The sequence below is a fragment of the Taudactylus pleione genome, unplaced genomic scaffold (assembly GCF_031769625.1).
Source record: "Taudactylus pleione unplaced genomic scaffold, aTauple2 ptg000114l, whole genome shotgun sequence".
NCBI lineage: Eukaryota > Metazoa > Chordata > Amphibia > Anura > Myobatrachidae > Taudactylus > Taudactylus pleione.
The window spans coordinates 10,133,105-10,158,653 of NW_028284516.1; the positions used below are offsets into that span (position 1 = coordinate 10,133,105).

At 42.4% G+C, this 25,549-nt stretch overlaps 2 protein-coding genes across 2 annotated transcripts in view; one reads left to right on the forward strand and one right to left on the reverse strand.

Moving 5' to 3' along the window:
- Positions 1 to 19,609, reverse strand: LOC148524946 (regulator of microtubule dynamics protein 1-like). Its single transcript, XM_088471407.1, has 10 exons — positions 19,377 to 19,609; positions 16,585 to 16,702; positions 15,032 to 15,119; positions 11,834 to 11,993; positions 7,815 to 7,904; positions 7,428 to 7,483; positions 5,350 to 5,437; positions 3,746 to 3,776; positions 2,367 to 2,500; positions 1 to 319 (listed from the first exon to the last, which is right to left on the reverse strand). The coding sequence occupies exons 1-10, from the start codon at positions 19,503 to 19,505 to the stop codon at positions 269 to 271; spliced, it is 945 nt and encodes a 314-aa protein (XP_088327533.1). The 5' UTR covers positions 19,506 to 19,609; the 3' UTR covers positions 1 to 268.
- The window catches only part of RBIS (ribosomal biogenesis factor), an 8,267-nt gene continuing 2,312 nt past the window's right edge, over positions 19,595 to 25,549 (forward strand). The window contains exons 1-3 of the mRNA XM_088471408.1: positions 19,595 to 19,736; positions 23,948 to 24,081; positions 24,171 to 24,284. Coding sequence (XP_088327534.1) covers positions 23,968 to 24,081; positions 24,171 to 24,284 — 228 coding nt within the window. The 5' untranslated portion in view covers positions 19,595 to 19,736; positions 23,948 to 23,967. The remainder of the gene's footprint in view (positions 19,737 to 23,947; positions 24,082 to 24,170; positions 24,285 to 25,549) is intronic.

A 25,549-nucleotide genomic window follows, 5' to 3' on the forward strand; every position in this document is an offset into this window, starting at 1 on the left:
GTGTATATTCATTGACACAAACAGGAATTTATTTAATGGTTTAGTGGCATCGGGTACCCAGATCCTGGCTTTCAAAGCCCCCTAACACAATATTCATAAAACTAAATTTTAATTAATTTTACTTTGCATGCATTCACTATGAGATTTTTAAAGAAACATTTTTTTTTTTTTTTACAATAAAATGTCTTGTGTTAAAATTACAATAATCATTTCAAGTTGGTGTCCAAAAAATTAGAATGTATATATACAGAATATTGGATATTCTAAATCAGATTTTTTCACCCATCGACTTCAAGATCTCAGTTGCTTCCTTGTGAACCTATAATAAAATAAAAATACAAAGTTAATTTGTGATAAAGCCGCTTAATACAGCGTAGCTGTACTAATACACCATGACTACTCGGGTAAAAAAAAAGAAAAAATTATTTGAATCCCCACAAGAAATCAGTGGCATCTCTGAGGCACTACTGGGATCAGACGTGACATTATGATGAACACAGTTTAACACAATAAATACTGACCTGTGCATACAGTGAAGTGCCAAAAGTCATGGGATAGATTCCTAGTATCGTGTAGAACTCCATCTAGGTAGGCGAAGTGCGGCAACTTGACGTGGCATCAATTCCACAAGAGAAACAGAAGACCCCTGGAGAGATTAACCCAGGCTGTCTCGATAGCTTCCCACAGCTCTCTGATATTTGTAGGTGCAGGATCTTGGGTGCGAATGGACCTCTCCACCAAGTCCCATACATGCTCGACTGGAGTCATGTCGGGCAAACATGGTGGCCACACCATTTGTCTGAACTCTCCAGAATGCTCCTCGAACCAGTTTCGGACAACTTGGGACTGATGACACAGTGCATTATTCCATCATTGTGGGGGTACATAAAGCAATGCAACATGGTGGTTACCGGTCAATGACATGTTCAGGCGGACTAGTGGACCCATGCCACCTGAACACACCCCACACCATTATGGAACCACCACCAGCCTGCACCCTACAATCAGCCTGAAACAACTGGAGCCATGAAATATCCGAACCATGACTTATTGGACCACGCCACATGTTGCCAGTCCTCCAGGGTTCAACTAGCTACGTCACAAGCTCAGGTGAATTGCGGTGTCTGGTGTTGTTGTGTCAACAGGGACACTCTGATAGGTGTTCTGATCCCATGGAAGCTAAAGAACACACTAACCTGCTGGATATGCGTCTGGTAACTCCTGCATTGAATGTGGATGTGATTTGAGCCAGTGTCGCTTGTCTGTTATCACGGACAATTTGGGCCAGGTGCCGCTGGTCATGATTATTAAGCACCCATGTTTGGCCACTGCTCTTTCCACGGTGGGTGGTAATGCCTTCCATGAAGTATTCCTGGTACACACGTGACACAGTAGATCGAGGAATGTTTAATGACTGACAGATGGGAGATTTAATTTCCAAAGTTGTGCAAGCACCTACTATCACGCCCCATTCAAACTCTGATAATTCAGTTTGCCTAGCCGGTGTTCAAACTGACTCATGAGATGTCCAATTACTACCGATTCAGATCTGGGTATTTCCAAGTCGTCAGTACGGTGACACCACCTACCAATATTTCTACATACAGCTATCCCATGGCTTTTGGCACTTCAGTGTAGGTAAGTCATCTCTTATATGGGGCTAAAGTGAGGTGTGAAAGTCAGGGAAGGTACAGAAAACCCCACTCCGTAGTAATTATAGTACATAGGGAATGGGCAAAACACAGAATATAATACTGATTTCACATTGCAACTCTTCCATTCCTTCTCTATTATTATTGGTTATGGAATGGAGAGTGCTTTTTTTTTTAATCACAATCATCTAGCCAGTCTATCAATAAAAAAAACGGATGCTGGGTACACTCTAAACTATCCTGGATCGTGGCCAACTGAAAGATATGTCGGTCGGCCGTACACACTAAACGATATAGCGGTAGCTCAGTGGGCACATTTAGGAGCACGATGTCTTTCAAGATATCTTCTGATCGGCCTGCACTGCAGGCTGGTCAGAGGATGCAATGAAAGACTTGCAGGAGCACGCAATCGACGATGTGCCCAATATGTAGTATCGGGACAACATCATTTAGTGTGTACCCAGCTTTAGTCATTGTTAAAAGTATCATTTTGATTTTGCACGAACTGATAGTTCTAAACCAAGGGTAGGCAATGGTTTTCTCTTTGGTTCCCAGAAATTCAACATAAGCCAATATACTGTAGATTGGATAACTTGGCAAAACAAAATACACACAGATGTAACAATTACAATAAATACAAAATATAAACGGTCACCTCTCTTAGCGAAAAAACGTGGCGCCCTGTATTTCTGTATAACAAAATATTGCCATTACCTGCTTATCTTCCTCTGTGCGTACGGGATAATCTCTCGCCTTGTGCAGCCACGATAAGGCCAAATCCTTGTTCTTCAGTTTTAAGAAACTCTTCCCCAGGTAAAGAAGATTTTTGCTGTAGAAATTTGCATCAACTGTCATAAGAGGAAACAAACGGCCTTAAGTAAGTTCTTTTATAGCCGCAATACAGATCTTATTATGTACAGGAGCAGACTTCACTGTCCCCTACGGTCTGTAGTAGTGTTATCAGGAATGACAGGAGATGCTGTCATAAGAACTGGAACCCATTCTAGTGGTGTTACAGGACAGAAGCAGTTGATAAGCAGAATACAAATTAGGGATGTGCAGGCTCGGATAGGTTCGAGTTTGCACGTGGAGTTCGGATTTTTCCCTCCAAAAAAACGGAACTCAGAACGAGGCAAAACGTCATCTTACATGGACGAACATCATCATTCCTGGTCTTTTGTCCAGGAATGATGATGTTCGTCCATGTAAGATGACGTTTTGCCTCGTTCTGAGTTCCGTTTTTTTGGAGGGAAAAATCCGAACTCCACGTGCAAACTCGAACCTATCCGAGCCTGCACATCCCTAATACAAATGTAACATGTTTTTGGTAGATATACGGTCTACAAGATTTACAACATTTCCAACTACAGAAGAATTCTGTCTGAGTAAATGATTTGCGCAGAAAATATACGGAGAAAATTTTGCCTTCAATAAGCTTTTATTTTCATTTTTACACCAGCGTCCAAATGTCTGCACTCACTTTGTAGCTTCAGTGAATCCTGAAGCCAAGCTTTGGACCGGGGTGACAGCGCCCCCATTGTGTATTCAGTTATGTTTTTTTTTTTTTTATATTTCATTCAGTTTGTTTGTCTTACTCAGCGCCTTAAGGGAATCACACAGTAACTACTAATGGGCACTAAAGAGGGGAGTCTCTTTTAAACCAAGAGTGCCCCCAAGTCACTGGTTACCAGGATGGGGTAGGTTGGGCACGTCATTGTCTTTTCATTCCCTGGCTCTACTAGTATTTCTACAGTGCAGGCTGTTAGCCAATGACAACCACCCAATAATCATTAATGCACCATATAATTTTATAGAGGAGACTCCCCGCTTTGAAATGAGGGTGCCCCTGAGTTTATGGCAGCCAGGATGGAGGAGATCCTCCTCGATCTATGAAATACTTAATGATTCCTGTAGCTAGTGTCTCCTGATCACGCCAATCAGACAGGAACTAGTAAGGGGCACACAGTTTGAAAGAGTTTTAGGAGGCAGGATGGGGCAGATACAACACTTTTTTTTTTAATGGACTTTTTTTATTCCCCAGCACTTTTCTGTATGCAGCGGCTTAAGGATATCACTGCACATTTGTTAATTACCTTCTTCAGCTTGTTCAAAGTATATTAAAGCCTGAAAAAAAAAAAAAAAAGTTGTTACTAGCAAATACCTGGTACACCAATAAGTATGTCCTGACAAGGGTCTGTGCCAGGGTTCTAGCATAGCAATCACAGGTCACGTTGCGGTTAACAATCATTGCGATCACCTGATGGGCAGTTCAGATGTAGGGAGAGTGACGCCATTAAGGGCGGTGTGAGAAAAGCCTTAGTGATTTTTACACAGAGGTATTTCTTCCATCACACCGATGACTCAACACACCAGCATTTTTCATTAACAAGACACACACACACGATAAAGCTGAAAACTCAGGACAAGCCCATAAGAAATGCTATGGGTACTAACGGTTTGAGACCATTATATGCCCAACAGGGCATTTAAAAAGGTGGTAATTCAACAGGTAACCAGTTGAGAAAAACAAAAACTGGCCAATGAGGCCCTAAACAGCTGCTGAAAGGGTTCTTACATACTATGTAGATGTCGGAAGAGCCATTTAATCTGATGAAAAGAGTTTGTATGTGGCACCATCCCAGGCCCTAGCCCAGCTCTGCCTCCAGCAGTCACTGAATGATCACAGGGCTACTTCACCTCACCCTCACCAGAAGGACATCTAGCCATGGCAAACCAGTAGAATAGTTTCTAAACCTGCTATCTCTGTGTAAATATATTTACAAAGATAAAACATAAAATTAGACATAACATTTTTGTATTGGTTTCACCCATGGTCATGCCCCTGCAAGATACATCCAATGGTGAGGAAGGGATGAGGGGGGACGAGTGTAATGGAGCCTATACATCAGGCAGCTATCAGGGCAATTTCCGATTCTGCCAATGCCTGGCGTCAGCAGAACGGGGAATTGGCCTATTGATGATGAGCCCCATTAACGGGCTCAATCTGCTTCTGGGTGCTTTATAGCAGTAAGTCTGTTCTATCCACTATGAGGTGTTACACCAGACATCACCCTATGTCATCTCAATGACCTCTTTTGTTTTAAATCATGGCTTAGGCCAGGTGCACATCAGAACGATGTACAAAGGACGTGATGGTCCCGTAATCCAAGAACACACTATGCAATCTTTTGAATGGCGGCACCATATATCATGTCGGAGGATCGTATCCAATGAATCGTCTCTCCTGTACAATTATCATGTAGATCACTGGCAGGTCAGGTGAGGTCTTTGAAAGATTGGACCAATATATGTTGTGGCCTTTCCGGGTCAGCGTACACACTGCACGATGCGCACACCATCGGTCACGTCCTCTTCCCATGTGACGTGCAGCACATCAGATGAGAAGATGCGATGGACGTACACACTACGTGAAAGATGGGTCATTCCAATTTGCCTCAAAAGGACAGATCGTCCAATAGATCATCTAATATGTACCCATCCTAAGATCCCCTGTACTGCATGCTTGCAAGCAGTGGTAATAACTCTTCTGTGTACCTCGCATGACAATAAGCATTATAGGTCTGTATACAGCCGGATACCACAGATGTCTGTGATAGAAGAGGAAAAGTAGGGACAGCTGAAAGCGATGCATTTTGAGAAATAAAAATCCAAATTAAATAGAACGTATGAATGTTACCTCCTCAAATGTTGATGATGGCGGAGTAGCGAACAGGGCTGCGGCAAGTTTAACCTGGTACCACGGCAGGTCAGCAAACGTGTAACACCTGGAAAGCACAAGTAGAAGTAATCTGATCCCTGAGAGATGTAAATAAGTACATTAAATAAAAAAGCTTTATATGTTTACACTGTCTGGTGATGATCAGCGAGTTGACACACACACACTTTATTGGTTGCACCTTCATTACCAGATGGATTCTTTGTGGCATAAATTCATCAAGGTGCCATGGGGCCATGACTACATTACACAGGACCTGATACAGAGGTGGACACAGTGTTAATGTCTCCGCAGTTGAGCATGAACGAAAAGCCCTGGAAACCCCTACGGCACATACGTATAGTACCACCGAGTGCACGCGAAGATCTCTGCTGCTTACGCTACAGGTGATCGTGGAAAGGCGTGGGCGTCCCTGGGAGCTGCCCTGAAAAAGGCTGCCTCATGGGCTTGTTCGTGAACGTTGTCGTGTTCTCAATCGCAGCCATAGAGAAAGCATCAGAATGGTCGATGGAGCGATGGTCGATACACCAGCAGATTTGCGCTGTCCAAGGACAGTGAAAGTGGGCGTCTCCAGGCTTGCAATCTACAGTGCTCGCAATTACAGAAGGGGAAGGGAGAAACTAGCAAATGCATATTATCGCAGCTGCAAGTCCAAAAGAAAATCGCAGCCATCTGGAACATCAATCAGAAAAACTTCAAACAGAAGTGAAGGCGCTATTTAAATAGTAGGAATAAAAATATTCAGTTATTTTAGTTTTATTTAATTTAATAAACAGAATATTTTTATTCCTACTATTTAAATGGGCCTTCACTTCTTTTTGAAGTTTTTCTGATTGTACAATTTAAAGGGAGCAATACCCTTCAGAAGGCTGCAATTTAACTAATAACGATTGTCACCAGATAGACTAGCGCCCTAATAATTTCTTCATCATTTGGAACACCAAACCATAGGGCAGTGCCTGCATGCGTTTTCCTTTACTCCCAATTCAGGATCAGCCCCTCACGCTGCAAATCTCGCGTCCCACCGCATACCAAAGGTGCTCTGCCGCACTGTGACATGGCGACTGTGTAAGCCATAGAGTACACTGAGTTATTTGTCCTACTTATGGCACAAGCTGGAGATGACCTGTGACTTGTGATATAGCGCATTATCCTGCTGGAAGCAGCTATTAGACGATCGATTAACACATGGTCAGCAACGATACTCAGGTAGGCTGTAGGGACCCAATATGTGCCCCAAAAACATTCCCCCATACCAGTACACCAGCACCAGTCTGAACTCATGACACAAGCCAGGAAAGATCTATAGATTCCAGTATCCTATATCTGCATGTCACAGCAAAAATCAAGCCTCATCAGAACATACCGTGCACAATGTATCCTCCGTTTCCTGCTTAGGAGTAGAACCCAGTGTGTTATTTTGTTGTAAAACATTCACTACAAGAGGTGTGCTGTACATTCACTGATGCTCCTCTGCATACTGTTATTGTAAGGCATAACCAGTTATTCCAGCTACTGGCATCTCCCTATCAGCTATTCTATGCTGACTTTTCTCCTTTAGACGTTTGTCACCCACAAAACTGCAAATCAATGGGTGCCTTTTGTGCTACTCTGTAAACTCTAGAAACTTGCATGGGTGAAGTGTGCAGTGAAAATTCTCTGGAGGCCAGCAGTTTCTGAGATACACAAATCACGCTGGGCTGACACTAACACTCATTACACAGTCAAAGTCACTTAGGTCATATTTTTTTTCCCCCCCATTCTGGTGTTTGGTGTCAACAACAACAGCTGAACCTCTTGACCATATCTACATGCTTTTATGCATTGATTTACAGACACAATTATTGGCTAATAAGATATGTGCATTAACGAGCAAGGTGTACCTAATAAAGTGGCCACTGAGTGCATATATATTATGTATATTGAATGTTTGCCCTTTCTGCACTGTAAGATGCTGCATAGATTCTTTAGGACCATAAAATGTACAGATAAAATCAGTTATTTTCATTAGTGAACATTAATGTTTTCGTATTACATACCAAATGCCAAGGAGGTGAATGGAGGTGGCGTCTTTCGGATTCAGTTCAATCGCTCTCTGTAAATTAAAGTGTCCATACTTACTTATATAATACAGCCCTGCAATCTGCATTTATATTTGATTTGTGTATTACCCAACTAATCATATATGTGGTAGTTAGCAGTATTATACACGTTTCCCAGGTTACACCAATCATAGAAAAAGGATTATTGTTTAATATGAATTTTTAAAAATGTTGATTTTTTTTTTTTTTTTATACTGCTCCTTTATTAGCAATTCCCTTTGATGGTTGTGTATTTATCCCCAATGTACAGTAGTTGCCACAAACACTTTATAAAGACATTAACTGCAACAAGTTAAAGTATTCTCTGTCCGTCAGTTACTACACCTGGAAGTGATCCCTTATTCTGTATGAATTTCCAATTTTCACTTTCATGCCTTCATAGTCTCCCACGTCACTGAGGCATATGGCATACCACTGTAATATAGGCAGGAAGACACCATTATTTATAGAAGAAGAGAGAAACCTCAACAATCTTCCAGAAAAAGGCAGATTAGAGCTGTAGGATTCACAACACTGTTTTCTGTTTACAAGTTTTACAATGTCAGAGATACAGTATAACACTAAGGGGGGTATCCATTAGCAGATAAATTGAACGACTGAACAATATATCGTTCAATTTATCTGCTAATGGATAGGCCCTGAATGATGACAGATGCGCACTCCCGCGGATGATAAATTTTATCTTTCGTCTCTCCAACATGTTGCTAATTTATCGCATATCGCTGCCAGATATTAGAAATATCTGGCAATTTATATGCGGTAAACGATAAATGATATTAACAGCAGCTACAATGCACTGAATAGAAAAAAAAAAAACACTCCCTGAATCATGTCATGTGATATCGTTCATCATTTGCAAAAATCTGTCAAGTACATGACCGATATCTGTCACCACAGTCACCGGAATTTTCAATAGATATCTTTTGTCTTTCATCGTTCAGAAAAATATCTGCTAATGGATAGGCCCCTTCAGGGGGGGTATTCAATTAGGTGCGAGAATAGTAGAGATCCGGCATCTGCAGGTGCGGGATTTTTGATATTCAATTAGGTGCAGGGTTTTTCAGTTTTTGTGCGTCAGAAGGTTTTTTCCCCTTCGCACCTCCAGAGCAACTCTGATTTTTCCTAAAATCATTAATTTTAGGAAAAAAATCAGCGGGACTTGTTTCAGGACCCCAGCGGAACCCCCTGAAGACTAATTAAGCAATTGTAAGTTTCCAATTAGCTTAATTAGTACTTCATCACCTTACAAAGCTGTCTTCTTCAGCAGGGTGAGTATGTCGGTGTGTATGAGTGAGTGTGTGCGACACCCTGTAGCGAGAACTGGGAGAACTACATTTCCCAGTAGCCCCCGGGACTACCAGCAGCCTCCTCCCCAGTGACAAGATGGAGGGAAGGCCCCCGGGAGCCGCGGAAACCCCCCAGAAAGGTAAGCACTATTTTTTTTATTGGATACCGCGGGTAACGGGAGCGCACATACCCTCGGTAATCCAGTATTGGGTGCTAGGGGCACAAGGTTTTCTACCTCGCTAAACCTCACACCCCAACTGAATATGCCCCTAAATGTATTCTGCCAATTATAACTTCTACAGCTATGACAGATGGTTTCTACAAATATTTGCCGTAGATATAAAACAACTAACTATAGTTGTGGCTGCTCTGCCAAGTTCTACTGTAGCAAACAGAAAAATAATGGGAATGCAAAGACCCCAGAGTACCATCTGCTCAACTGTACTGGATTCATTTCCAACTGGAGTCTCCAGCAAAAAGGATTGTCCAGGGGGTGAGGCCTGATAGTCAGCCTAGAGACTTGAGTTACTACTGTAACTCCATAGAGTATTTGCTCTCTATATCACAGTCAGTGAGAACACCCCACTCACCCTGAACTCTTCCTGTCAGGACAGTAGCCTAGCTTTCTTGTTCGAAGATTAAACCGATGAAAACCGTGGTTTGAAATCCTGTGAAAGAGACCGTAAATCACCAGGCTCCCACCATTACATCTCCTTTGCAGATAAATCATGTAGGCCGCAGATCTGCAAGGCTCACTGGACTCTATTGACATAGCTCTACTGCACCCTGAGGCAGACAGCAGCACAGTCCGAGCTCTGGCCTGTACTTATGGGAGCCTCCATGCGGTTCTGCTCAATGGCCTCCCTCGCAGGTGAGCGTCAGAACCACAGCAGGACTAACCAACAACCCAATTTAATATGAATACAGATTCAGCATTAACCAGCTCCTGCACAGTGCTTCCAGCTGCCCACACCCGTCCTCACCACCTAATGCGGCAGACGTTAAAGTCAAGGTCCTGTTGTGGAATGTGCACCTCTCTTATCTGTGTTGTGACAGAGTCCTTGCTTCCTGCACCCCTGATTCCCAGGGCTGGTGCTTAATAATATTCCCACTGTGAGGATAGGCCACCATCTTGTGGAATAAGCACAACGCTATCCCTACAGTGTGTGTAGCTATAGTCTGCACACAGTTTGAGGCTATAAAATCTTGGCCATAGGTAACCCCTGGGCTACACTTAAGACCGTGAAAGGGTGGGATATATTCGGCTGCAACATCACCCAGGGCTTCTAGTGTATAGCTCTAATTTAAATGTATGAAGCCCACAGTAAGAGTCACTTATACAGTTTATCTTCTCAGCACATGGCATCTTTATACACATTATATATATATATATATATATATTTATATATTATCATCATCATCATCATCATCTATCTATACATTGATCATTCATAACATTAAAACCACAGACAGGTGAAAGGAATACAGTTGATTATCTTGTTACAATGACACCTGTCATGGGATGGGATATATTAGGCAGCAAGTGAACAGTCAGTTCTTGAAGTTGATGTGTTGAAAGCAAGAAAAACGGGCAAGTGTAAGGATCTGAGCGACTCTGAGAAACGCCAAATTGTGATGGTTAGATGACTGGGTCAGAGCTTCCCCAATATGGCAGGTCTTTGTGTGTCCTTGAGGTTAGTACCTACCAAAAGTGGTCCAAGGAAGGACAACCAGTGAACTGGCAACAGTGCCATGGACACCCAAGGCTCATTGCTGCACGTGTGGAGTGATAGGCTAGCCCGCCTGGTCCTATCCCACAGAAGAGCTACTGTAGCACAAATGGCTGAAAAAGATCATGCTGGCTATGATAGTAAGGTGTCAGAACACACAGTGCATAGCAGCTTGCTGTGTATGGGGCTGCATAGCAACAGGACCTGTCACAGTGCCCATGCTGACATACCCCTGCCGTCCAAAGAGCCTACAATGGACACGTGAGCGTCAGAAGTGGACCATGGAGCAAAGGCAGAAGGTGGCCTAGTCTGATGAATTACCTTTTCTTTTACATCGTGTGGACTGCTGGGGGCATGTGCGTGGTCAATCTGGGGAGGAGATGGCACAAGGATGCACCATGGGAAGAATGCAAGCTGGCAGAGGCAGTGTTTAATGTTATGGCTGATCGCTGTATATTTCCAGTGTGACTGTAGCCACCTAGTGGTCAACTGGAAAAAGTGCTTTTCTCTGAATGATGTTTGTCTTTCTACATAGATGAGTGTCTGAAAGTGTGAAAATATTGCTATTCAATTAATTTTATTTTTTTATATTCTGACTGCACTGGGCACCAATTAAAGTGGTCTAATATGTACCTCGAACTATGACATAGAATAGCAGACTACTAATAACTCAAAAGTTACTGTGAATCAAGTAACCAGGCTTATAAAACTGGTTCCTTCTATATATTGAAGGTAGAACAGATGATGTAACAGCTCCTCGCAAACCTCTCTCTGTCTCGGGACCCAATACAGGAATAACCTCATTCACAAACACCTTCCTCTAATGTTTCCATCTGCACCTACACCACCACTGACGTGCCTTGCTCCTTGCACTCTGACATTTAATTGGTGCGTAGCCTAAATGACTGAAATGAACCATTTTATATTGGCATCATAATTTCCAGCGGGAGGAAACGCTTTTCGTGATAGAAGGAGCATAGATTTCCATGCAATAGAATGAGCTAGAGGTTGATGATGGGCTCTAACTCAGGTGTTCTGGAGAGTCTGGCTCAGTGCAGGAGGCAGACAAGCACTGCACCCCTGCAATAGATACACTGGGAGCACTATAACCATTGTAAGTGAGACTGCAAACACAGGCAGAGGATTATTAACAGTGATATATACATCATATAACGTGTGAACGCTATATAATGATTGCTATAAAAAAAAACAACTAAGTGACTCTTCCAATTAAAAATATTTAAGCAAACAAACTTGAATTATAAAAACAAACAAAAACAGCTATTTTTACTATATCCGACACTACAATATTACTGTCATACGCACCTTGTGAGCTGCTGAGCAGGACTCGTTTATTTCCAGTGCTTTTCTTGCTAACTCTAGAGCTTCGTAAATCAATGGCTTCTTCTCAGTGGAGGCGGTTGTGCTGAGCTGAGCTAGATCTCGAGAGGCTCGGGACAGTCGCCATAGAAGTTCAGCGTCTTCACTGAAAATAAAATTGGTTACACAAAACCAAATTACCATTTCCCGTTGTGTCCGTCTTCGTGGAATCTGTTATGCATCATAATTCGAGGTTATCGGTGCTCCAAATCTCAAAAAGTTTGTAACAAGCGTCTCTCCCTTTAAGTTGCTCATTTCATGGAAGGTCGGATGACTGGCGTGGAAGTCTGCAGTTTCTCAAGGCTTAGAACAGTCCTTCCAAACCAGTGTGTTGGGAAGTTATGTTGAAAAGGATAAGACCACTCCATAGCATTATCAAGAGAGGTGACGTGACTATAAATTTGTACATACCAGCCAGCAACATCCCACTGCAAACGTGGCACTGCCATAGATCAAGTTGTGGGGGTGCAGAATGTGAGAGAGCATGCAAACATTTACACAGGCAAGGGCACACAACGGTTTCATCTGCTTGGACAAGATTATGTTCAAATGTAACCAGGCAGGACTTCCTTTGTCCAAGTGTATAATTACTCTGGATCAGGGTAGAATAAGATACATACGAGTACTTATTGCATAGAGGAAATTGACCAATTCATTTTGTTAAGCAGGGATAGATACAAGATATTTTCGCCGATAGATTTGCATCTGAGGAAACATTATGTGATTTGGTACATTCAGGACCTCATTCAGAGGCGGTCGGAGGATGCAAGCGGTTGCTCAGAAACTGGGCGGCCGCTTGCATCCTGACCGCCCACCTCTGTTTCGGTCGTTAGGCTGTGGGTTTACACCCACAGCTCTAACGACTGCTCGGGTGATGGTCACGATGGTCAGAGACCATCGGGGCTTACGACGAGACCCTAGGGTAGGGTCTCACTTGTCGTAAGCCCCAGTGAGCTTCTGGCTCTGTCAGAGCCTGAAGCTCTCCACTGACATCACTAGTGATGTCAGTGGGGCCTCCCCCAAACGGTAGGCGTTCCTAAGGGAACGCCTCCGTTTGGGCTGCCACCCCCCCGGCCCGCCTTCCAAACGGGGCGAGCTGTCAATCAACATCGACAGCTCGCCCCCTTTGGAAAGAGACCCGCTACGAACGGCGCAGTCGGTCGTAGCGGGTCTCACACATGCGCACGAGGGAGCCGGCGGCTGTGCGGTCGTAGACCATAGGGCCGCCTCTGAATAAGGTCCTCAATCTTTTTGAACATTTGCTTGTTTGTGATTGGAGTGTACCCTTTATCACTCCTTTTTAATAAGGTTTTTTCATTAAAAGTTACATTTTATATCTCATGTTTATTCATACCAATTAATCATAACAATTTCAATTAATTAGTTAAAGAGTACCCCCAAAAAACAGTTTTTGCCTCTATGCAATTAGTACTCATGTGTATTACACAAATCCTTTGGGAGCACCACAAGCACAGGGTCATCTAACATTTATTTACTGATAGATCATAACGCTGGTTTTTGAGAGATAACTTTCTTTATATACAATAAATCATTTAACTGGTGCGGACTCATCTATGTCATAATAGAATAAGATACAACCAAAGAAAAGCAAAAGCTCTTTTGTCCACATCAACTCTGTGCCCTAAGGCCAAATGCATATGTCCACTGAAAGTGAATCCTGACCCCCTTCAGCTTAACATCCACGGTTACGCCTACGAAATACAAAGATGCCTCATGAATGCAATAACCAAAGACAGCACATCTGCACAGGGCCTACCTGAGAAGACCTACTGCCAGTGCACGGACCACCTCACCTATGCCCTCTTAACTCAACAGTAAATTAGGAGGAGTATAAGAGACTTAAGAGTGGTCAGAAGCTTTAATCAATACTGCCCCCCATTACCACAACATTCACTTCAAAATGTCGGTGGTCTGGGATAGTTATGCTGTGGGAGCATCCACTTTAGACAGGGATTCCCATTATACCAGATCTTAAAATGTAAGAAGAAAAGCAATCTACATATGACCTAGAACCTTTCTTTCAGGCTGGTCTGCGCACTGCAAAGCAGGTCACCAAAATAGAAGAATGGAAGACAACATTATCTATACTTGTTATCCCAAAGTGTTAGCACCAGCTGGGGGGCTAGCACTACATCCATTACTACCTGCTGTCTATAGGAAACTACACCAAAGGACAAATTAAATTCCAGGCCAGAACGTTTCATCTCCTCAACATTGTCTTAGGAGAACTCCTTAGAGCAAGGCCGCTCTAGAATGAAGTACAGCTAAAGTCTGATGCTTCCGCTAAAAAAAGTGTGAAAGCGGATTCAATCATCCTCACCAGAGATGAGACCCAACCATCATGATAGTCCAACGGCAAAATTTGCTCATCTGGAGATGTCGCAGAGCACTCCTAAGGCTCCTGGCAATCACTACAGACGGGAGAAGATTTATTCCAGAGGATCCCACAGAGGGGGAAGACGAGGGCCGATCTCTGCTTGGCCCCTGAGAAAAGGCAGACAGCTACAAAAGCTCTCGATGGAGCAGGCAATAATAGCACGCACAGGACCTTTCAACCATTTCAATAAAACCCCCTTCTGGTGAGTGTGGCTGCTCAAAATAGTTAGAAATGGACCGGCCATTAGAATGGCTTCTGGAACAGGTAAAAAAATATTACTTAGCCACCACTTATATACTGCAGTTAGATTTAAAAAGTCAAATCCTTTGCTGCACCTCTATACCCCAGTGTATCCAGTTTCCCCCAAAGGATCAATGCAGAAGCAATGTAGTACCTTTATGTGTACATGTGATGTCAGGTACCAGTGACACATATACTATTCTATAAATACACAAACTTTTTCCAGCCCAGAGTGTTTTTATTTCAAGTCTGTTTTTCCCTTTACTGACACCATGGGAAGACTTCATGGCTAAATATGTACACTGGCTCCCATCCAATTGATACACTGCTCATAAACATTGATTCCGCTAACAAAATGGCCATTACCACGGTTTGCTGGTGCAAAATAATCATTTTTATTTTCACTCATTGATCTTTGCGGCGATCTGCAATACACTTCCTTCCCTTCATATTGGAAATAATTATCCAGCATATGCATTCCATGAAAGTCACTATCTCCCCTGTACCTGTCCTTGCACTGGATCAGAAATTCATATAACTTCTCGGTCTCTCCGCTGCCATAAAGATAATCGGCTTGTTCCTTCACATCTTCAACTTCAAAAGAAAAAAAAAAAAAAATAGTATAATAGTATTAAGTGATTCTGATCTGAAAAGGACTCGTAGGATTTCCCTACAACACGAGATTTGGCTCAAGACACCTTTAATAATTTACCCTGAAGGGGCCATTTCAATAATACAACATTTAAGGAAAATAAAAATAATACACCCTATTCCAATAAAATATAGCGTGTATGTATAATATGGCATGGAGTTATAATTTTATGTTAGAGAGCAAAGTACTTCTCTTATATTCCCTATAATGTTTATGTTTGTAGTCTTTTGTTGTTGTTGTTTTTTTTTAAAGTTGCAATTACATCAAAGTGGAACTCCTGTCATTTGGTTATTTTTATTTTTAACTCTCAACAACTAGTAGAGCACCAAGTGTTAAATAATATCCCAGCAGACCCCAGTATAAATTCCAAATTATCTATTTAAAATGAAAATGTAAAGCATTTTGAGATAAATTTGCTATATAAATATATTACTACAGGTGCTAGCAGGGAGAACATTAGTTCTACAAGTTGGAGGAGTCTAAACTTAAGTCTAAGGGCCATATTCAATTAGAGGCGAAAAAAGTCTGTTGCCGGACTTTTCGCCATCGTCTGAGGTTTTCCTGGGGATAAAGTATCAGGCGCGTGCCCATTTATCACTGTATTCAATTAGGATTCGGCTAAAACAGGACCCGGCGGCAAGGTAAGTATCGAAAACTCCTGTCACTTTTGGGGACCATCAAAGATGGTCTGACATGGAGGATCACTATGGGTACCCCCGAATTGGCCTGCTAATGGTTTTAAATGGCCGCGACAGGTGCTTTAATGCGTCTTGAAAGCAGTGGTGAAGAATAGCATTTAGCTTCTTCTTTTAAAAAAAAATAACTAATCCCATCAAATTTGGGGAACATGAAATAGGGTGCAAGCATATTTTTAAGACCTTAAAGTGATTTAAAAAAAAAAATCATTAAAAATCCACCTGTCGCAACCAAGCGCATTCTAAAAAACACCTGCCGCATACTTGGGGACCCCCCACTCAGTCTATTTCGCTAGTTTATTAGTTTGTCCCCCAACTTTTTTTTTTTTGCCCCCAAAACTAAACCACTTTTTTTGGGGTATCCTATTGAACTTTTTTTAAAAAAAAATTGACAGAGACTACTTTTAGGGGACATTCCAAGGGGTGCAGGGTACTTTTTTTTTTTTTTTTTTAAGTCTGCACCCCAAAACCCCCAATTCTGTACTTTTTTTTCGCCACCTTCTCAGTGGTGAAAACTTATCCCCGGTTTTTGACAAAGACTTTGAAAAGTCTTTGAAATTGAATATGGGGATAAGTGAAAATGACATCATCGGCGATAAACGATCGCAGCCTAATTGAATACATGTTGTCTGATGAACCATGTTCTTCCTTGGCCTATATTCTTTTTGTTTGGTTATTTTTTTTTGTCTGAAAGAAACATTAGACAAAGTACCTTTAACACTGGCATATACTACTGAGTATTTACTCTTCCATCTGTATGACTGGACGGCCAGCAATGAGAGGGACGACAAGACAAGACCCCGTCCCAGCAAGGTCACTTTCCCTGGAACCTGTGGTGGAAAGAAATCACTGTTACTGCAATTTATAGTTTAGAATAAATTAAATTTGTTGTAAATTTACCATGATCCCCTGACAGCCACAACACATGTACAGGTCATACATGCCAAATGTGTGCAGCACACAGGTCCACCTGTAACTTGTAATAAACGTGATATAGAGAACACAATGGCCAGTACACAGACCAGCAGGAACAAGCTGTACACTGCAGAAACATTCCATAGGACCAAGTATCCCAATGATTACACAGCTTTCTCTGCAGCTTATAGCACCTGGAGCAAGGCAGAAACAGCTGGGAAGAACGAATGTAGAGTCCTATAACTATTATGTAATGTCCTTCCTTTGTATAAGATATTATATTCTAAAGGTGCGTTTACTTAGAACGAGGAGGAGTGTGGGCACAATGCAAGTTTATCTAGTGACATTTTCATAATCAGAAATGGGCACATGCCAGCCAAAGATGGAAAGACCTTCTTACCACTAACTCAAAGCAACCGCAGACGTGGAGCAGTTGTAAGTAACAGGTTCGGAAGATTTACTAGCTACAGTAATGGCGCGTATCCACTAGACGAGAAAAATGACATCATAATCGTTCAATCGCTCATTAATCGTGCAGTAAAATGCCGGCAACGACCAGCGATGTGCGCTCCCGTTGGTCGTTGTCTCAAACTGCACAAGCGCAGCAGTGCCATTTACCAAAAGACTTCAGAGAAGAATGGAGGCCGAAGAGAGGGATTGTAAGACACCTCTCCTGCAAGATTCAAAAGTGGGAGAATGTTTTTTTTTTTTTTTGGAGCTTGGTATATAAGGGCCAGACTGAAATCCCAATCAAGCATTATAGGGACTGCGGTCTGAAAGACTAGTTAACCTTTTGCAGGATCTATCGGTGATATCTCTTGCATTAGGCAGGGGTTTCCCAAACTCGGACCTCAAGGCACCCTAACAGTCCTGGGTTTAAGGATATCCATGCTTGTGCAAAGATGATATAATCAAAGTGACTGAGATACTAATTAAGTCACATGTGCTTAAGCATGGATATGCTTAAAACATGGACTGTTAGGGTGCCCTGAGAACCGAGTTTGGGAACCACTGCATTAGGCTATTACTACATAGCCCCAATAATTACATTTACGCAGAAACTGCAGTTCTCTCATGATCTAAGTAAAAATGGGCTTAATACATATTATTAATATACCAGTTATTTATATAGTGCACAAATATTCTGCAGCGCTTTACAGAGAATAATTGGCCACTCACATCAGTCCCTGCCCCAGTGGAGCTTATATTTTATATTCCCTATCACATGTACACACACACATACACACTAGGTTTAATTTTTGTTGGGAGCCAATTACCCTGCCAATATATTTTTGGAGTGTAGAAGGGAACCCCCGCAAGCACAGGGAGAATATACAAACTCCACACAGTTAGGACCGTGGTGGGAATCGAAACCACAACCTCAGTGCTGTGAGGCAGTAATGCTAACCATTACAACGTCTGTGCTGCCAATGACCAAAGGATGGACATTGGAAGCCCAGTACAGGTTGAGTCTCCCATATTCAAATATTCCGAAATACGGAATAATTTTGGCATGACTGAGATAATAAAACCTTTGATTTTTGATGGTTCAATGTACACAAGCTTTGTCTAAGGCACAAATTATTAAAAATATGGTATAAAATTACCTTCACGCTATGTGTACAGGGTGTAAATGAAACAAATTTATTTAATGTATGTACACAAACTTTGCTGGAGCCACAAAATTATTAAAAATATTGTATAAAATGAGCTGCAGGCTATGTGTATAAGGTGTATATAACACATAAATGCATTATGTGTGTATATTGGGGTCCCATTCCCAAGATATTTCATTATATGTAATTATTCCAAAATACGGAATATTCCGTTATCCAAAATACCCCTGGTCCCAAGCATTTTGGATATGGGAGACTCAACCTGTATCAATTGGCTGCTGGGCTTCTGACAAAAAACACCATGTACAATGGCTACTGGCCATATATAATTGCTATTAGATACAATTCTTAGGTGCCACTACATATAAAAGTAATAAAGTTTTCTATAAACAAGATTTTAAATAAATAACACGGGAATTAATTGTTCATAAATTTCTCATATTACAAATCATGGAAAATGATAATAAAACTAGTGTGTTCATATACTTTCTTTTACAAGGATATTTTGTTATCAGGGTCCTAGTATGATGCATGGGGATAGAGATCCCTAGGATACTTGCTTTCCCTATGTGTCTAATTATCACCAGGATGTCCCACCACACGCCATTACAGGATATTTCTCAATTGCCGCTGTACAACACAGCAAGTACCCCAGTTTAAGAACCACTGACATAGAGCAATGATAATAACAGTATCTGTACTAATGATGGTGATGTGTATAATAGAATGCACTGATTGTGGGATAATCTAAAGTGACTGCTTCTATTCTTATATCCCCTTTCCGGAGCTTTACATGATACAAAAGTGAATTCATGTAAGGCGATAATTTGCCACCGACGTTAATACTACTACTATTATTTATTATTATTATTAGGGCAGATTGATGGACCAGAGACCATGTATATTGCCCAGCAGAGGGAGTGTAAGTACTGCAGAGTTGTAGTTCCCGGTCGGCTCCCCCCACACCTCTTACATGAGCAGGTACAGCAGCACGGACACAGCTCCTGTTAGGTATCCGGATGACGGCGCTGTGTAACCGGCCTATGCTCCTCTGCAGCACTGACATAGTGACCGCGCAGGACCTCGCTCTGATATGTATCATATATGTGTGTACATGACCTCCCGCGCCGGGCTCTGCTGGGACGGTCTAGGGAGCAGTGGGGAGGACTCTATGGTTCCTCTCTATGGCTCCTTTGAGTGCTGCTTCCGCCCGGCTCCTGTGTGTGCTGCAGCTGGGCTGGTTGGCTACATGTTACTGCACAGCACACGTGTGAGAACGTAGCTGCTAGAGCTAAGGAGCTGAAGCGGCTGAGGCACAAGTACATACACACAGGTACCGGGGCATGTGGTAACAATAGGGACTTTATAGTATCTCCTTACTTATTGGCGAACTGCAATTCTGGGACTTCTAGTTCTACAGCTGGCGCTCTAGACTTCCTGTAGGACTCCCTCTGAGGGAAACCGCTAGATCCCCTCTGAGGCCCATATGGCCTGATTCCTTACTGATCACAACTGCAACAGCATACGCAGATCAGCCGATGGTGCATACTGCTCAGGGATCGCAGTGCGCGTGCATGAGTTGGCACTGCGATCACTTACGCAGATCAAGGGACGGGACGTCAGCGTTTAGGGGTGATGATGGGGGAGTGGTTGGAAAAAACTGCAGGCGTGCCTGTCCGTTTGAACGCCATTGCATGGCGTAAGGTCAGACTTATTGTAATTGTGCGTGAGGGGCCGATGTTACTCAATGTTCCCGATGTATACGCAGGACTGCAAGATACAATGCATGTGAGATAGCGGTAGTGGGCATCTCTATGCTGGCTGTGCGACGGCTTTGCGATTGCATTCATTAGCATATTTTCGTAGCAGACCTCCGTGAGTAATCGCAGCTGCGATTGCAATAGCGATCCATAAAGAATCAGGCACTTAGAACAGCAGCAGTAAGGGGGAGATGTATAATGCCTTCTAAGGAGTGGATATGTTGCTCATAGCAACCTATCCGCTTCTAGCCAGCATTTATCAAGTACATTCTGTAAAATGATAGGTAGGAGCTGATTGGTTGCTATGAGCAACTTCCCCACTTTTTAGAAGGCTTGATATATCTACACCAAAGTCACCAGTGCAATAATAACTCTTCATCCAGCTGTATTGGACCAGCAACCATGACTAGCTACATCCACTTGTGTTACTGTCCAGGGTGTACGCTGGTATTACCTGGTGTGACAGTTATCACTATACTATAAGTGACTCCTCATCACACTATGGGAAATAAATTAGGAGTGATGCCGGCAGCTTATGATAACACTACACTGTGATTGGTACCCAGAGAGCTTGCAGCATTCATCACTGAAGCACAATAATAATACATTAAGCCTGTGTGTGACATTGTGTGAATAAATAAGGTAGAGCAACCTAGTGTTCCATTTATATAAGCTAATTGCTAGAATTGGACAGTTATAAGCTGTTGTAAGGATGACCATCAATCATTGATGATTAGAAATGGTCAAGGGTTTGCCAACGATGGTCTTGCCATCAGTGGTAGAGGTCCAATATATTGGGAGCTTTTTGTCACATTGCACTTAGCGCCATCCTCTCCATTGTGCCTTTTAGCCCTGCCCTCCTTCACATGCCCCATGGGGCTAGTGATGCCCATCAATGATTCAAACCATAGACTATGTTCCAATAATGGTTTCCTGCCAGTGGCGTATCTATAATGGGTGCAGTGTGTGTGGGTCACACGTGCCCCTGGTCCAGGGGGGCCCCGGACCCCCATATTATTTTAAACTCCCCTGTCTGTGGTCCCACGTCAGGTGTCAGCACTGCTCAGAACACCGGAAAATGGCCGCTGCGGCCATTTTTCCAGTGTTCCGCGCAGTAGACTGCGGGCACACTCTAGTGCCCAGAGTCTACTGCGCATGCACAGAACGCTGGAAAATGGCCGCTGTGGCCATTTTTCCGGCGTCTACTCTAGTGCCCGGAGTCTACTAATGCTCAGGTGGCTGGCCAGCCGCGGCTGTCGGCCACTGGGGAGAGAGGAGGGGGCCCCGCACAGGGAGTGCACACGGACCCCCTCCTCTCTTAAGACGCCCTTTTCCTGCCATCAATGTGAAGTACTAATAGCACTAACAGTGGTGATCCATTCAAAGGCCATCACAATCGTATGCAGCCCAAACTAGCTGCATTCAATGTATACTTGACTGTGTGTAACTATTTCAGTAGGGATGGCCGTCGGAAACCGATGGTTGACAACTAGCAATGTTCCTTCATTTGATGCCAGGATTGGGATGGTTTCCAACATCCACATGCTTTTAGCCTATGGCTGATGACATTAAATTTTCTGCAGATAGGTGCTGCATTGCTCATGTTTTAACTTTGGGGGTCCACTACACATGCACACTAACCATACATGATTAATTCATCAAATGGTTACCTTGGGAAGACTACATGTCATCGCCAGGCATGTTGCAATGACCGTCACTATGTGCAATGCTATGTGAATAGCAGGTTCCTGATGGGTTTTATCACATGAGTAATAAATCCAAAAACAGTTTTTCACTAAGTAGCAAGGTCTTATGAAAACTATGTGAAAGTTTAAATTAATCTTCTAATGGGGTATAGACTGCTGTAGGTGAATATTTCTTGCCTTATTTTGAGTGCATACTGTCCTCTTTGGTCCTTTTTGTATAGTTCAGAGGTTCCAAACTCAGTACTCAAGGCACCACAGCAGTTCATCTCTTAAGCTGCATACACACACAACGATTGAGCTAATGAACGATTTTAGTAAACGATTTTCTACCTTGAAAAAAATGAACTAAAATCGTTTACTAAAGTTGTTAATTTACTATGTTCATTTAAATGTATTGAACGATTTTTATGAACTACAAACGATTTTTGCATATTAACTTAATGAAAATCGTTGAGTTGACAAGTCTGACAACTACAAACTACAAACGTGAACGCGCATGAACAATAATCGTTCATCGTTTGACTCAGAAAGTGAACGATTTTTTTAAACGATATTCGATCAAAAAATCGTTGTGTGTGTGTATGCACCTTTAAGCTGCATACACACACAACGATTTTGTTACCAACGATTTTATGTCAGATTATCTTTCAGATTTTTTAAAGTGTAATGAACGATTTTTATGAACTACAAACAATTTTTGCATATTCCCTTAATGAAAATCGTTCAGTTGACAAGTATGACTGAACTACAAACGTGAACGCGCATGAACGATAATCGTTCATCATTTGACTCAGAAAGTGAACGATTTTTTCATACGATTATCGTTAAACTATATCGTTTAACGATAATCATTAAAAAAATCGTTGTGTGTGTATGCAGCTTTAGAGTTGGTTGAGCACAGGTGATTAAATCAAATTGAAGTGCTACTTAAGTCACCTGTAGTCAAGCATGGATATCCTTAAAACCTGGACTGTTAGGGTGCCTTGAGGACCGAGTTGGGGAACCTATGGTATAGTTGCAAAACCTGTCTGATAGGAGGACCCACATCCTTCAGTTTGATTATTCATTCTTTGTGCATGCTGGCTACAACATGCCTTATTGAACTGTCACAATGCCCGATGACCTATTTTTATATGAAGTCTACTTCTTGAATAATGACTCATCGGAAGGAAAGAGGAGTAGAGGGAAAAATAAGTAACTTTTTTCTTTTTGTTCTAATCCACTAAAACGGCCACAGCTGTGTATTGTGGTATGTAGTGCTAAGTTAGTGGTATGTGTGAGTTCACTGGCGGAACGTTGTTTTAAAGCAGCGTCATAATGCTTTTATACCAAAATTCCAGGTCTGACCCGGAGGTTGGAACAGGGTTCCAATCCGGATCAAACCCGGAATTTCCCCGGCGCCGACCCAGGATATTCCAGAGTTTGCGCCATTCACACCGGAGCCTGGTCTACAGAGACCCGGCATTGAAATAGACGCTTGGAGATGACGTAATCTCCAAGCGTCACTGGAGCCGGCCAATCGGCAGGCGTGCGACACGATCCAGGTCACCGTGACCTGGATCGTGCCGCTTACACTGCAGGGTTTCACGGGTTATTCCCGTGTTAAACCCTGCAAGTTACCTGGGTTGGATTGCCGGGTCATAGACCACGTCACTTGGTTGTTTCTTAGCCTGAACTGTTCGCATGATTGCGGTAGGAAAATCCAACCACAAGCACTGCGAGCAGTTCAGACGCCTTTTGATGTACTCAATTAATCTAATAAATAGCGGAGATGACGTATGATGCGAGCGGCCAGGGGGCGTCTTTACAAAATAGCGAGCACATGTTTCGTTCGCTCGCTCAGACATAGAGGCGTCAACAGACCGCAAAGAGCAAACGCTCAATTTAAATAGCCGGCCCCTTTTTCTGAACGAGCGTCCGCAAATAGCGTCCGGCTCTGAATCAGGCCCTGAGTTTGAACCTGTGGTCTACGGTGTACCCAGCTTAAAACCCTCACCAATCATTTTACACTCTCGATGGCTGTTTCTAGTTCCTGATAAGAGACTGAACTAACAGGTGCTTTATTACTCTACGTACAGGATAATCTTTTCTAAACGCGATGGCGAAAAGTAAAGGAAAAGGACCGAAGCAAAAGAATGTGTTTCATGTCGCCAACACCAGAAGCGTAAAAGCCAAAAACAAAGCAAAATCAGTGACCTCTACTCTGAAAAAGGTGAGTTGGGGTAGTCGGCAGCAGTTTTACTTTATAGAAATACATTTGTGTTATATACACGCATACTATACATTGTATTTCTTCCCCAGATCAATGTTTCTACCAATGATAAAGTGAGCAAAGTAAACAAGGCTTTTACAGACCTGCACAAAGATGTTACACAGAGGAAAAAGGTGGCTGCCTCACAATCACAGAGAAAAAAGGTAATGCACTATAATGTGAGCGAGCAGTTCGGGCAACATGTAATTGGAAGCCATTAAATGCTTTTTGCTGATGCTCCCAGTATAGCATGTTGCTAGCATCTGGTCTGTGACTAACTATGACCATAATAATCTCTTTGAGAGCAGTGACACTGAAGCTGCATACACACACGATTTTTTGAACGATTATCGTTAAACAATATCGTTTAACGATAATCGTTTGAAAAAATCGTTCACTTTCTGAGTCAAATGATGAACGATTATCGTTAATGCGCGTTCACGTTTGTAGTTTAGTCAGATTTGTCAACTCAACGATTTTCATTAAGGGAATAGGCAAAAATCGTTTGTAGTTCATAAAAATCGTTCATTACACTAAAAAATCTGACATAAAATCGTTGGTAACAAAATCGTTGTGTGTGTATGCAGCTTAAGGGGTAAATTTACTAAAGTGAGAGTTTTTAGAAGTGAGTTTTAAAACTGATGTTGCCCATAGCAACCAATCAGATTCTAGCTATTATCTTCTAGAAGGTGCTATTTAAATGTTAAGTAAAATCTGATTGGTTGCTTTGGGCAACATCACTTTTAAAACTCACTTCTAAAAACTCTCACTTTAGTAAATGTACCCCTATGACTCGGCACTCTCCAAAATATGTAATGACTGTTATAATAATATCAGCTAAGACGCCCCGGACTTACCTCGCTCGGGTTGGCGTCCTTCTGGATTCCGGCATCGGGATTAAGATAGGTGTTGAAATACCGACGCCTATCTTAAACCCGTGTCGGGATTTAGACCGGCGGCATCCCGGCCTCCGGTCTGCTAACTACATCCTGAGTTGTGATCTGGGTATATGGGCTGTATAAACATTGATCTTAACTATGATGACCTAAAGTATAAAGTCCTGGTCACGGCTGTCAGACGCGAAAGAGCCGAGCCGCGAGGACAGGGTGAAAAGCCGTCTCTGTAAGTGGCTGCGGAAGTAGTGTAAGCAGCCGAACCTGTAAATACAGTTAGGTCCATATATATTTGAACACTGACCTAATATAGGTTATTTTGGCTCTGCATGCCACCACAATGGATTTGAAATGAAACAATGAAGATGCAATTAAAGTGCAGACTTTCAGCTTTAATTCAAGGGTTTGAACAAAACTATTGAAAGAATAACATAAGAATTGTAACCATTTTTATACACACTCCCCTATTTTCAGGGGCTCAAATGTAATTGAACAAATTAAAATAATCATAAATAACACGTTAATTTTTAATACTT